This window comes from Micrasema longulum, unplaced genomic scaffold (genome assembly GCF_059751315.1).
Source record: "Micrasema longulum isolate JH-2025_06_02 unplaced genomic scaffold, ASM5975131v1 h1tg002657l, whole genome shotgun sequence".
In the NCBI taxonomy this organism is placed as follows: domain Eukaryota; kingdom Metazoa; phylum Arthropoda; class Insecta; order Trichoptera; family Brachycentridae; genus Micrasema; species Micrasema longulum.
The window spans coordinates 52,746-68,077 of NW_028279792.1; the positions used below are offsets into that span (position 1 = coordinate 52,746).

At 37.2% G+C, this 15,332-nt stretch overlaps 1 protein-coding gene and 1 long non-coding RNA gene across 4 annotated transcripts in view; both read left to right on the forward strand.

The window, feature by feature from the left end:
* The window catches only part of LOC148271778 (uncharacterized), a 74,340-nt gene that overhangs the window by 13,449 nt on the left and 45,559 nt on the right, over positions 1–15,332 (forward strand). The window lies entirely within an intron of this gene.
* Positions 1–15,332, forward strand: part of LOC148271779 (uncharacterized) — a 62,979-nt gene that overhangs the window by 6,190 nt on the left and 41,457 nt on the right. For all 3 annotated transcript variants that reach the window (XM_088240946.1, XM_088240947.1, XM_088240945.1), the window contains exons 4-8: positions 48–89; positions 1,441–1,530; positions 4,011–4,079; positions 13,117–13,176; positions 13,758–13,826. In XM_088240946.1, coding sequence (XP_088097072.1) covers positions 48–89; positions 1,441–1,530; positions 4,011–4,079; positions 13,117–13,176; positions 13,758–13,826 — 330 coding nt within the window. The remainder of the gene's footprint in view (positions 1–47; positions 90–1,440; positions 1,531–4,010; positions 4,080–13,116; positions 13,177–13,757; positions 13,827–15,332) is intronic.

Consider the following 15,332-nt stretch of genomic DNA (forward strand, 5'->3'; position numbering starts at 1 on the left):
ATTGTCATTTAAATTGCCAATTAGTTCTGTTTTGTATTTTTTTTCAGAATCATATCAGGAAAGGTATGATAGAGAACTGTCTGCTAAATGTAAGTATACTTTGGAATATTTTTAACACTTCTTTCTTAAAATATTTGAACATTGCAGCTCTATTAAAAAACGTATTGCATTTTATTAAAATATTTTTTCTAAATAAGGGTTTCAAAAAAAAAAAAAAATGGTTTCATGTTTATATTTTGAGATGGAGAAACTTTTTGAGGAGGGTATATGGAAAAGTAGTAGTTGTAAGGGCTCGTGACCTTTCATTCCCAGGCCTTCTTTTTACATACTTAATAATATTATATATAGAACTAAGAAATTAACTAAATTATTATAAATCGTATGGCTGGCGGCCTCCGTGGTGTAGTGGTCAAGACACTTGACTCGCACGCGAAAGGTTCCGGGTTCGATTCCCGGTGAGAACACAAAAATTAAAATGTGATTTTTCTCAAGCCTGGATGTTCTGTGATGTAATTCACCACTGCAATTGGGCCTTCTGGCCTGTTGTGGTGCAAACATAAATAAATAAATAGTCCTGAGCACTCTACGTATTTACACAAACTCATTGTTGATCAACCAGCATTGCAATTGTTTATAATAGTAGTGCTTTTACACATAGATTTCACGAACAGGATATAATAATAATAAAACTCATATTTTTAGTCTTAACCAGTTACGACAAATCTTGATTTCCGATGATGTGTGATGTGTAGGTTACAGGTTACAACAAACCTGGGCAGTATAAAAAGTGGCCAAAGCTGAAGTTTCTCATTGTTTTTGCCCAAAGACCCAATGTTGCAGATGTTTAAATTTTATTGAGGATTTAGATATATTTTTATAATAATACTATAAAATTATAACCTAATACTACTATTTATTTTAAAAAGAAGGGTGAGCTTATGTGAATATTTCTATGTAAATGCATACTTGAATATTAATGTACAGTGATATCTCATTTTTATGTTTCTCAATAAATAAAAAAATGTGCTGAAATGAATAAGTCCTATTTTTCTCCATACAATTTCATAAATTTCTATCCCTATTAAAAATTATACATTTTTCAACGCCCAACTTTGTATTCATTTAAAAAAAAATCCCATGTGTAAATAGAAAAAAGGCAAAATTACTACATCTAAAAGCTTTCTGTATTTTACACGCTACAATTTTTCTGGCTGTAGATATAGTTTTTTATGAAATCTTGAGATTTTTCTTTCAAAGATATTTTACTTTTTTAAAGATAAAATCCTGTAGATTATGCAAGTAAATCGCCATGTTACATTATTTGCAGCCATAAGGCATTTATTTTTGCCTTTTTTCCCCCCAATTTCTAATTTCCTCACTTCAAAATTTTTCTCAATATCACTCCATTAAAAATCATTTGCATTTGTTTGCTGTTCTCAGGGGATAAATTTATCGGAAAAAAAAGTGATGAGGAGGTAGCTGAGGTAGCTGAAAAGAAGTCCACAGGTGGAATCTCCTACGGCCCAAGCAGTAAGTTAGAGTTTTTGTCGAGTATGACTCGACAACAGATTTTAAGATTGATTCATCTCTTTTATTTTTAAAAGGACCAGTTCTTTTAGAATTTAAATATTAACTGTAGTACTTGGAATCAAATGTGATGAAAAATATTCACTAACTTTTCAGATAAAATTTATTTTATATTGGACAGTATCGACGGTTCCTGCTGTACTATCAAAACTGCATTTTGCGGGGTTTACAAATAACGTTATTATGAATAAAATTATCAATGAATTTTATCACACATAATAAATTTATTAGTTATCGGCTAAAAAAAAGTTTTCTCGAAGAAGAACCTTTTCTATTTTTATGCCCTAAACGACGTAACATTGAAGAATTATCACCTAAATAGGTATTCCCGGTTATAAACAATAATCCAATTCCTATAAGTACGGAGAAAAAAAAAAACATTCTTTCAATGTTAGATTTGATTCCCACAATGTTTGAGACACAAAAAACTTTCTCCTGAAATGTAAGTCATTTTGACTTATGTGATTGTTCCTTGCAGATAAACCTCGCAAAATGCAGTTTCAAAAGTATATTTAGGGGCCGTTGATATGTTGATGATGATTTATTCTGTGTCTGGGCGAATGAAGAATACAGTTCTTTTTGTGAAATAGAACCAGAACTCAAGACTAATGTTTTCCACTCGATAATTAATTTTAGGTAAAAATTCTGAAAGGTCTAAGAATCAAGTGAAGATAGGTCCAGCTCTAGGTGGATAATGATAAATAAAATTAATCTTGTTTCACCATTCATTCTCTCCGTATATCTGTTTTACCTTCAGAGTAACAATTCTCTAGAGAAGCCCTTAAGCTCTATTGCATAGAACAACTTTTTGGTTTGGTTTTAGATTGGTTTTTAGTTTAACAACAAACGTGTAATGGACGGTTTCGGTTAGCGCTTGCAATTCTCAACCCAAGTACCTACGGCCCGTTGTATTGCTGTAATCTGTAGTTCAGTTTGTTGTATTGCTGTAATCTGTAGCTAACATTCTTTCGACATGACACCATATTAGTGACTCTTTCTCAAGCTTACCAATTATCTCTCAGTGTAGTGATTAGTGCGTTCGCCTACTGTACTTGAGGTTCCGGGTTCTATTCCTGGAAAAGCCCGCAATAAATAATTGTTTAATCTCTTGGCCGCAGATAACATACAACAGTGTTTTGCCATGCGGCAAACACACCACTGTTTCAAAAGTGCTGCGGATTATCAACCTTATTTTCACTAAGGGCCAGAATCTGTCCGAGATTTAGATTAAAATTATGTCGAAAATATCCCCTATTGCCATCTGTTGACTTTTGTTTATATTTTTTATCTAAACCATAAAAAATACAGAAACTTAGCAGAGTTCCAAATCAAAGCAAGCATTCAGTCAATTTAAACTGTTCAAGGTTGTCAGATGGCTCGGTCAATCGCGCATAAAATGAATCTTTTGGTTTCATTAGACCTGTGCGTTGATGTGTAAATCTTTACCACGTTTACCAGCCTTTTATGTTAAAATTTTTTTTTTATGGCTCACCTTTTTATGAATACATTTTTAAGAAATAAATTTTTATACATACCTATCTCCATTTCTATGCTATTGTTTCGTATCAAGAATAAAGTTGCGAAGTGTTAAGTGTGCAGTTATATATATTTAAAATGTCTAATTTCTCATGTAGTAGAAAACACGGATTCCGATTTTGAAATGAGCGATGAAAAGTTTGAAGCAGGTGAAATTTCCGATAAATTGCAACTACCTTCCGATGCCGCTCTTGAAAACTTAGCAAGACAGTTCATGAATTCACAGCTGCAGCCTTCAATGTCTTTTACAAATGAATAGATTTTTTAAATATTTTTGAATTCTAAATTGATTACTAGGGTAATTGACTAAGCAAATTTACTTTGATGAGGCGTAAAGAATACAGGCTAAAATATAGGATTAGTAATTGGCGAGCTTGTAGCTATATTTGTAATATTCCCTAAATGTATGTTTTTTCATGCTAACGATGGCAATGACAAAAAGTCACTGCTTAACTAATGAGGAGTATTGCTCGACTAATTTATTTGGAGAGAATGTAATGTTGCTCTCTGTGTCTTATTTATGTTTTTAATTTTACCATGAATCTCTAAATTATTAAATAAATTCTAAATTAGCAATATCGTCGTGATCGTAGAATATCGACGGATGTGTGAAAAATACTACATTTTAATATAAAGGCATTATATCCGAGGTTTGAAAAAAATATAGTATATGCAACTAACCCAAGCACCAAATGACAAACTTTTGGACTTGTCAAGTTGTTGATTAAAATTGCACTAAACTGTTATTTTTAAAATGTCTTCACAAAACAGCTTAATTTTTAAAACAATAACTGTTACTGCCACTCTTATCAAAATGCCCATCTCTAATTGCAAGGAATTAAACATGTGAAAAAAAAAATATATTTAATTAATACATTTTATTACAGGTTCTTCAGGTTCCAAAAAATTGAGGCTTTCTGGCAGAGTGGGAGACAAAAGCAAAACTAGAAGACCAGGTAACATTAATTTACAAACATAATTATCATATCAGTGCATATGAGGGCATTGGAAGCAAAGATGGCTACCTCAAAAAAAAAAGTTTTTTGGTTATGATGTCATTCTGTAGTTTATAAACTTTTTTTAATAAAAAATATCAGTTAAGTATTTTATAGTTTTAAATCATACTTCTAATGGTTTGAAAATAGTGTTTGGAAGCAAACATAGCAACATCCATCAGCCATTTTATTCGACCAATGACAGGCTTGAGATTTAAATTTTCAAAATGATCGTCCCATACAAATATTTAGAGAGTTTTTGGAATTCATATTACTATTAAAGATAATTTATTAGTATCTTACAGTTTAAGTTCAGTGAAAAAAACATTACAAAAAAATGTTGTCTGTGCCACGGGTATGGACAGATGCCATAAATATGTCTACCAAAATAAGCTATGATTAATATACAGTAAAACCCCCCTTTTTACACTTTTCAAGGGAGGTAAACGTTAAAGGTACGATGATTTTATTCTGATTACATATAGGAATGCGCTAAAAATTGTCCGTATGTCCTTAACCAGACGAGCGAAAAATCATTTTAAGTAACATGTTAGTATGGCGAATTTCATTTAAAAACATGGGAAATTGACCCTAAACAAAATTAACCAAACAGTAAAAAAAAAGGTCGATTACTCTACAGCCCTTTTGAATTTCGTTTCAAACAATGGTTTAGCCTTTTTATGTATTCTTGCGTAGCATTGTTATTTCCTCTAGAATGTTCAGGAGTTTCGGAAATTTTACGACCTTGAAATCAGTGATGGCAATGCAGATAGCGAACTCACCCTTATTGACTACAGAGATGTTTGTCTATTCATACTATAGTTACGTGTATAATGTATTCAGTTAGAAAGGTTGCATTGTTAACCAGCTTTTATTGTATTTGGTATAATATAGGTTTTGGTGTTGACCTACTTAAGTTTTATGACACAAGGTGTGTATTTCATACACTCTTAAACGTAAAACTGGCGTTTTGAAATTTTTTTTAAAATGTTAATTCGGGGTAAATTTGTACGAGAACGTATAAAAAAAAAATGGGACTTAAACATTTCGGCGTAAAAAGCCGGAACACGTTAAATCGGGGGGCGCAAAAAAGGGGTTTTACTGTATTTATTAAACTTTAAAAAAAGCAAAAATATACTGTACAATGAATATAACAAATGGGTATTTTTATATATTTCAGTAATAACCAAAAAATTAGCTTACCAATAAGGTATTATTTTCGAATACTTGCATAATACACAGTATTATGTAGTGCCGTTCGTCATCCAGAACATATTTTATATATGTGAGAGACAACATTTCGATTCTTGTCTATAGTGGTCTAAATTAGCTTCCATTCTCCTTATATTGTCAACACTGGGATGACATCATCTATATGCTCTGTGATTGGTCGTTTGTTTTGTCACCGGCAGTTGGCATCATGCACAATTTTTTGTCAATTGACATAGAAATTCTTTCTATGTGGTCACGAATTATCTCGCGCTAAGTTTTTTGTGATACATTAAGTGCTAGAGATAACTCAATTGTTTATTTAAAAGCTTCCGTTGTTTAAAGAAAACTATATGATATAATTGACTAGGAGTGTTGCGTTTATTCACTGTTTTTTCGTGTAATTTCGTATTAGTGACGCGCATTGTTTTGTGGACGCCATCTTGTTTACCGGTTTTTATTTTTTAAAAACAACGTGCGTCGTTGCGCTTCAAATATTATTTACATATCTTTATCATCACATAACCCTCGCGCGCCGTAATGTCATCTGTGGAACCGCCGACTCTGGCGAAAACTACCAAAAAACACCGAAGTGAGAACACGGACTCGAGTACGCGCAAGCGTCGTTATGAGACCACGGATTCTGATTCGAGTTTGGATGGCTCGCGACGCGTATAAAGTAGGAGACACAGGAAAAAGTCTCAAAATAAAATGCTCAAAAAGCTGACGCGCCAGTTAAGCGATCTCCAGAAGTTCATTTTTAAGCGAGATGCTGGCGGCGTATCTGGCGCAGTTGACAGTGAATTTGAGGGTTTCGAAGATGAAGAGTCTCCCTTAGGCCCGGTGGAGACTCCAAATGTGTCAGGGCCTAGTGTCAGTGCCTGCAGCACATCCACGGCTCCGGTATTTCATGTACCGGACCCCGTAGTGGCACTAAAGGAACCACTAATGGGAGCACCGACCGATGCCATGTTAAAGACAGTGGAACGCCTACAGAATTTCGACACCCCCGGTTGGTGTAATGTCCGTTACGCCAAGGTGCTGAAGGAGTATGCTGCTGACCCGGGATTCAAAGAGTTGGAGGTAAACTGTGAGGTTATCACGCCTGCATGTGTCCAACTCACAGGTATGGAGACGGCTTTTGCTGCCATCTCCCACGGTGACTCATCTGTTCAATGAGGACAAACTTTTCACCCAGTTGCAGAGACTGGGTGGGGCAAGCAAAGTCTTTAGGGCTCAGTTTCCGCAGACCCCCAGGGTTAGGGAAACAGTGTCAAGGCCAAAGAGCGGAGCACAAACAGTCAAACAGACTCAATGTGCTCCTGCGGGAAATCTGGGTCCTACCCAATTTTCGTTTCAGTACCGGCGGGCAGACCCCGGTCACCATTCTGGCCTTTCCTCCTCTGCCAGCAGAGGACGGAAATTTCGGAGGCAGACGGGGCGTGGGCAGACCTCGCACCGTCGCCCCCAAAACAATTGACAACCAGCCCGGGCGATTTCAGGGAGGGCAATTGCAAGGTTCTTTAGAACAATGGCGTACCGCAAATGCCCCCGACTTCGCCCTAAAAATTCTCAATGGCTATCGGATACCATTTTGGATAAAACCACCGAATCTCTTGGCGTGGGGCAGAGTCTCAACGGATCGCAGCATGACGCTGCTCTACCGGGTACAACACCCGGTAGAGCGGCGTCATGCTGCGATCAGGTACGAAGGTCGTCTGCGGACGATTCCGAGTTCCGACGCCGAACTTAAGCTTGGTCAGAGGCGGGACGCCATCGCGCCGGGACATTTAACCACGCAGCGCGGTGCTGGTCCCACCTCGTCGGGCTTCGACGGAGGCCCCTGCGGACGGGGGTCGCCTGATAGATGTCACATTGTGTAGAGAGCCTTTCGACTCGCGGAACTCACATCACTTATCACCGCCCGATTTGCCTAGGCGGGATACGGCCTTAGAGGCGTTCAGGCCTAATCCTGTGGATGGTAGCATCGCACCACCGGCCGGTCGACCGAGTGCGTGAACCAAATGTCCAAAACTGCCGTTCCTCTCGTACTGAGCAGTATTACTATCGCAATGATCGGTCATCAGTAGGGTAAAACTAACCTGTCTCACGACGGTCTAAACCCAGCTCACGTTCCCTTTTGATGGGTGAACAATCCAACGCTTGGCGAATTCTGCTTCGCAATGATAGGAAGAGCCGACATCGAAGGATCAAAAAGCGGCGTCGCTATGAACGCTTGGCCGCCACAAGCCAGTTATCCCTGTGGTAACTTTTCTGGCACCTCTCGCTAAAAACTCTTTATACGAAAGGATCGATAGGCCGTGCTTTCGCAGTCTCTATGCATACTGAACATCGTGATCAAACCAGCTTTTGCCCTTTTGCTCGACGCGAGATTTCCGGCCTCGCTGAGCTGGTCTTAGGACACCTGCGTTATTCTTTGACAGATGTACCGCCCCAGTCAAACTCCCCGCCTGGCAGTGTCCTCAGAACGGATCACGCGGGGAAACGCGGCGACGCGACGGTACGAACGGAGGCTGAAAAACCGCACACCGCCCGCGGCCGACGCGACCTAAACTGGTGGATGACCAATGTGAATACCCATTCTCTTATTCATTTCCCGAAAGCCTGCCACTTCATTGCGACAGACGCAGCAGACAGCGGATGGGGAGCGCAGGTAGACGACACTCCACTATCAGGTTGCTGGACACCGCAACAAACCAAATGGCACAGCAACCTCAAAGAAATGTTTGCTATTCTCCAGGCATTGAAGTATCAGAGAGCCAGTTTGAGCAATTCTACTTGTCTCATTCAATCGGACAACAGGACGGTACTGGCATATCTACGCAACGAAGGAGGTACGAAATCAGCGAACCTTCTTCAGTTGACATATCAGATTCTGGCACTAGTGGATGCTCTCAATATAAGGATGGAAGTGTATTATCTCCCAGGGCGATACAACGGACTCGCCGATCATCTTTCACGAGGGACCTTGTTACCCGAATGGCACCTTCTACCTTCAGCGACCGACCGAATATTCCGCTTGTGGGGCAGACCCATGATGGACCTATTTGCATCCGAGACAGCTCACGTGGTAAACAGTTATGTTTCCATAAACCCCACCGACACAACAGCCCTATTCCACAATGCTTTCAGCAGAATTTGGCGCTTCCCACTGGCATGGGTGTTTCCACCACCTTGCTTGATACCGAGAGTCCTGGAACATCTAAACAAGTGTGTCGGTATTTACCTATTGGTAATACCAAGGTGGCCCAAAGTGTTCTGGTTGCCAGATCTCCAGTCGAGAGCCCTAGCCCCAGCTTTGCGAATAACAAACCTAGCCGACAACCTAGTGGATATGTCAACAGGTCTTCACCCTCCTCAGATCCAAAAACTAGAGATGGAAGTATGGATGATTGGGGCTGGGGAGGAGCGATAAATGGGTGGTCAGAACGTGAAAAGGCCCTTCTCAATGCTGGGTGGCGATCGTCCACAGTAACTGCCTACAAATCAGCATGGAAACGGCGGGGCCAATGGTGTGTTAAACATAATGTTAATAGGATTGACCCGTCAGGTTCGCAGCTAGCAAGATTTTTAGCACACTTGAAACTTAAAGAAGGCTTGGCTCCTAGTACCATTGCTCTTCATAAGTCGGCCATTTCAACTTTAACTAACCCAGAGTGTGAATCGAGGCTTAGTAATCACACGGTAGTTAAACAAGTAATGAAGGGTATAGTCAATACTACTATAGGGAAAAAAGTATTACCTATCTGGGACCCGAGACAGGTTAGTAACTGGTTAAAAGAAAACCTTCCAGAAACAGTTACTCTGTTTGATGCCTCTCGAAGATGCGCTGTCATACTTTTACTCGCATCTGGGAGAAGAGTGCGCGACCTTACTCTGTTACGATGCACACCAGACAGCTTGTGGACAATGGGGACCATGTTATTCTTTGGCCAGCTTTTGGATCTAAAACTGACTGTGCAACTCGCCAGCAGTCCGGGTGGAAACTTAATGCGTCCTCAGAACAAGGTACGGATCCGGTATATTGGCTTCGAGAAGTATGCGCTTTATCTAGAGTAAGAAGACAAGAATTAAATTCCATACCAGACTTATTTACCTCAACTACGGGCTTACCAAAACCTGCCACAAGAACAATAATTGGAGGATGGGTAAAAACAGTCCTAAGAAGTGCTGGCATTGATGAATCAGCAGGGAGTACAAGGTCAGCAGTAGCATCGCTCGGCTGGTTAGAAAATTGCCCAATTGAAAAAATCCTGGAAAGAGGAAATTGGAAGAGCGAGAACACATTCGCAAAACACTACAGAAGGGAAGTAATGGAAGGTGGCAGCTCCTCTACATTGCCATCCCTCACAAATCTGTTTGAACCTATACTCGACTAATTAACAACCTCTCACAATTGACATCAGTTTTGTCACCAAGGCGATAACAAACACTTCTCACATATATAAAATATGTTCTGGATGACGAACGGCACTACATAATACTAAAGTTTTACCTACCATTAAAACTCTTATTATGTTGCCTTCGTCATCCAGAACATATTTAATTACTGCTTGGTGAGATTAGAATTGACAAAAAATTGTGCATGACGCCAACTGCCGGTGACAAAACAAACGACCAATCACAGAGCATATAGATGATGTCATCCCAGTGTTGACAATATAAGGAGAATGGAAGCTAATTTAGACCACTATAGACAAGAATCGAAATGTTGTCTCTCACATATATAAAATATGTTCTGGATGACGAAGGCAACAGAATAAGAGTTTTAATGGTAGGTAAAACTTTAGTATTATTCTAAACCACATGTAACTTACTTCATGTGACGTCAGAATTTTGGATGCAAAGATAGCAATCTCTCATAAAGTGAGAAGCAAAGGTAACAACCTCCCAAGTAATAATTTAGTTTTCGAGTACTTCGTATTACAGATACTAAAAACTTGTTAAAAATGCATCGAATTAACTTCCGACTCTCCTTGGCATTAGTGTAGCAGTTTTGTTATTTTTCTCGAAAACACCAAAACGGTAGTTTGCTACCTTTGCTTCCAATGCCCTCATATGTTTGAAGAGATTGACACATTTAGGAAACATCACCCCTGTAGCCGACGTCATAGTCCTTTATTTTATTATTGTATGTTTGTATAAATGTTTCAATTATTATTTTACTTGTATTCAATATATAACCTAGTATGTATGAGTCTGCGAGGCTAATTCCGTGTCTAACCGGCCGCTGCCGTATAAAGGACGAATTGAGCGGAGCGTGTCAAGCTAGCGGCCCTTTCACGTCCGCTCTAGTCGGCGCTCGATTGTGCAATGGAGGGACGGAGGCGGGGGTCGGGGCTTATACGTTGGCTAGGGGGCGCCTATTTACGTTGGCCGCTCGGGAGAATACTTGACAGGAGTGGGGGGCCGGCACCATTCCCATACCTAAGTTAACCGTAGGGTCAGATTTTGTAATCTTGTATAAATATGTGCACATGTGAGAAATAAAGACATCGATCGAAAACAGTAAACACTCTCTTTTAACTCTACTCTGCCCGATTACTTCGCCACTTCGTCTTCAGATCTTCACTGCATCTTTCCTGGACTCAGCCGAATCCAGAAGCGGATTTACAACCTGCTAGCCGCCACTGTCAGCCGACAGTATTTGGAATAAATATTCATACCTACGGGCTACTGATACCTATCGCAGCTCGCAGTAGAATACCAGCGCCTTGCCGAGATTTTTACAGTTTCACAATTCTTTATACGAGGCGGAAACGCGTCTCGTACAACCCCTAATGCTGAAAATCGACATTTGCTCGTTCGCATTTTGTATGCGATTCTACATTAATTAGAATAATTATTTATTTTAAGGATAATTTTTAATTATGATCTGTATTTCTGTTTTGAGATGTACCCGTCTCTTTGTCTTTTTGACTTGATTGGGATAAATTTAAATTTCTGTTTTTCGACGCCCAACATTATTTTTTTAAAAATTCATCCCATGTGTAAATAGAAAAAAAGCCAAAATTAGGTTGACACCAAAACGGTTCAAAAGTAAATTCATATTTACAAGATTCTCCAAATAAACCAATAAAATGCGTGACATTGAATAGGGGCAAGTTTTTTAACCCAAATGATTCATATTTCTTGCCCTCCTTTTTAAAAAACTTTTACATTGATTCACACACACACACCCTCTCTCACACCCTTGTTCGCAAGGCAAGTATTGTGGGCACCTGTAGTAAAACCTAAGTTGTGCGGTCCTACCTTTATAACTGACTTAGAGGAGTGTAAATTCATCAGCAACGTAGTCCTATCTCTTTCTTGCATACGATTCTATACGGAATATTTAAACACTCACTGGAGACAGAGATAGAGGGGTCAAAGTTTTTGACAAAAATAAGTCTTGTGCGGACCAAAAATTTTGTAAGGACTGTCCGCACTCTCGAGGAATTACATGTCAAACTTACACAAGTCATTTAGTGTTAGTATTTGATAAAATTAAGAAAAATGCAAAATCGGCTTTAAAAAATTAGTTGAGGTAGATTTCAAATAATTGTGTTAATTTATTTGTTTAATTTTCTAGCCTGTATTTAGAACAATTGAATTAAGATCGTTTGTTCTGTTTTAAATTTTACTCTTTTAATTTTATATTTTATAAAGTAACATAAATATTAATTTTATATTTTTCTAATTACTCGTACCTACCTATTTTAATATAACTAAACACAACGAGAAGTGTCGGCTTATTACTGATTTTGTTTTATTTACATTCAACTGGCTTTTATTATAATATAAATAATTAAAATAAATATATTTAAATAGTATGAAACGTTTTTTATTAATTATTTTTCCCGTATTTAAAAGTTGTTCTTGATATTACGTATAACGTGTTTATTTTATGTACTGATGTTCACAATACTTGAACTGCGAACTGGGGTGTGTTTTGAGATACATTGGTCACAAGTGCATTGAGGTCTCTAAAAACTGAGTGCGGCCGCGGCGTTGTCAAATCTCATGCAAATGTAAAGGCTTGGTTCAATTTCTATATAAAATGCGGTCTTTTTTTAAGTCAGCATTTTGGCATATTCTAACTAATTTGTACACACTTTAAACTAGTGGCGCCATGTGGTGGTGACACACATGAACTATATTTCGGCGGGTGTTATTTTTTTTGGAAAAAAATACTCAATATGCGTGCCACAAATGAAATTTGCCCAGATTTTACCAGTCGACCAATCAGAACGAGAGAATTCTATGCGTATATTTGGCTTGCTGCCAAAATATCATGCGGACGTCTCCACAATCAGGTGCGACCGCACAATAAGGATATTCATCGAGTTTAGGTCCTCACATTATATGGCCTGCAAACACACACACACACACACACTGGACACACACTTTGACACTTCTGGATGCCAACAGACCGCCGCATGCCGCCGAAAAGGCCGTAAAACCATTCATATACGGCAGATGCAGCAGCAACGCGGCTTTTAAATTGCTAAATAATATTTTCATCTTTTAACATTTTTTTAAATTTACATAAATGTATTGGCATTTTTTCGTATGGGACAAAAATGATTTTGTTATACATATTAACAGGATTTCAATATATAATGCATTTTTATATGAAAATTTGGTTTTAGGGAATAAATTTCGATATGTCATTTTTCACTATATCGCATTTTGTTATATTGCGGTTTTACTGTAATTACAATGTAAAAGAAGCAAGAAATGCCTATCTCTAATTGCAAGGAATGATAATAAATGCATTTGATTACAGGTCCTGAAGTATCGGTGCTTTCTGGCGGCGCGGGAGACCAAGGCAGAACTAGAATAACAGGTAAAATTGATTTACACACATATTCATGTCAGTGCATATTTTTGTAGAGATCGACACATTTAGGAAAAAACACTAATCAAAAATCACCCGAATGCTGAAAATCAATGTTTGCTCGTTCGAATTTTGTATGCGATTCTATATTCATTAGGATGATGATTATTTATTTTAGGGATGATTTTTTATTATGATATAAGTTTCAAGATGTACCCGTCTCTTCATCTTTTTGATTTTTGATTGGGATAAGAATTTATCCCTATCAAAAATTTGACATTTTTCAACACGCAACTTTGCGTTTTTTTATTATCCCATTTGTAAATAGAAAAAAATGACAAAATTAGGTCGACTTCAAAAGTGAATTCATTTTTACAAGATCCTTAAAATTAATTGACAAAAAGTTGTCACGTGATCGAATATCGGCCAGTTTTTCAATCCAAATTATTGATCTTGCTCTCCTTTTTAATTAAATACAATGTAAAAGAAGCTTTCCAAATAAATACAATGTAAAAGAAGCAAGATATGCCCTTCTCTAATTGCATGGAATTAAACACGTAAAAATATATAATAAATGCATTTTATTACAGGTTTTTTTAGTCCCGAAGAATCGGAGCTTTCCGGCAGAGCGGAAGAGCATGGCAAAACTACAAGACGATGTAAAATTTATTTATTAACATACTCATATCAGTGTATATGTTTGAAGAGATAGACACATTTAGGAAAAAACACTAATCAAAAATCACCCGAACGCTGAAAATCAATGTTTGCTCGTTCACATTTTGTATGCGATTCTATATTCATTAGGATGATGATTATTTATTTTAGGGATGATTTTTTATTAGTATGATATTTTATTGGGATGATTTTTTATTATGATAAAAGTTTCAAAATGTACCCGTCTCTTCATCTTTTTGATTTTTGATTGGGATAAGAATTTATCCCTATCAAAAATTTGTCATTTTTCAACACCCAACTTTGCGTTTTTTTATTATCTCATTTGTAAATAGAAAAAAAGACAAAATTAGGTCGACTTCAAAAGTGAATAGGGTATTATCACCCGGGAGGAATATCGGATTTAACACATTGTACATATAAAGGATTTCTCAAAGACTCCTTTAGTGTTTATAAAAGCTCTAATAATCAATAATTTCATTCATAAATTTCGTTTACTATTTTCAACATCTCTGAAAAGCGTTTCTATTCGGTTGGTAATAAATTCGATCATCCAAACCCACCCAACAGTACACCACGAATCGTGCATTTGTTTTAAATGTTGGTAATCCGAATAGAAATTGAAAGGACGCGTATTGCTCTCTATGATTTTTCCCCCTTCTCTAGCCAACCTTGAAATAAATGGCGACCGTAAAACGGGGCGACATTTAAATCATAAGGCGACTTTGATCAGCGGATATATTGTTTATATTTATCTCTATAACTACTGATCATTAATAAATTTCGGTCAATTTTAACTGTTTTTTTAATGGTAATACGGAATACGATTTCAAGAAGTTTGAAGTGGAATCGTCAAGTATTTTTCAATTTTTTTAAATTTAGTTATAGACTTTTTTTAATGATACAAGTAATTTCGTAATTTGCATTGTCTTGACATTACTGATACTTATATCACTGAGTGTCCATTATTATGATTGTTTTAATATTTTAATTTTTATTTAACGAATAATAAGAAGTTTTCTAAAATGAGCTGAAATTGATCATTTTATATACATCTTTTTTTTGAGAGCGACATGATTCAAACTTATTAATAAAAGTTTTTAAACAGGGCCTACAAAAAAATATTTTGCTCAAATACTAAGAAAAGCTGTTACGAATATTCGGGCTGCTTCCAACCATTACAAAATATTATTTGAAACACTATACAATGAATAATATAAAGTTAAACATCCTTCAAATCATTTAAGCCAGTTTTCTAGAACAGAAGGAAACTTTAATTTACCAAAATGTGAGGACTGGGGATTTTCCCTTAACATACGGGATTTCAGAATATAAATAAAAAATATTATGACTCAAATGAACGAGTCTTAAAGATTTTCTTTTAAAGGTGAGCAAATAAATGTGAAGCTGCGTTCTCGAATGATAACGGTGAAGTTATTTATCTAGTAAATCAGATAATTGTCACGAAATGCTTGTAAAAAAACCTCATA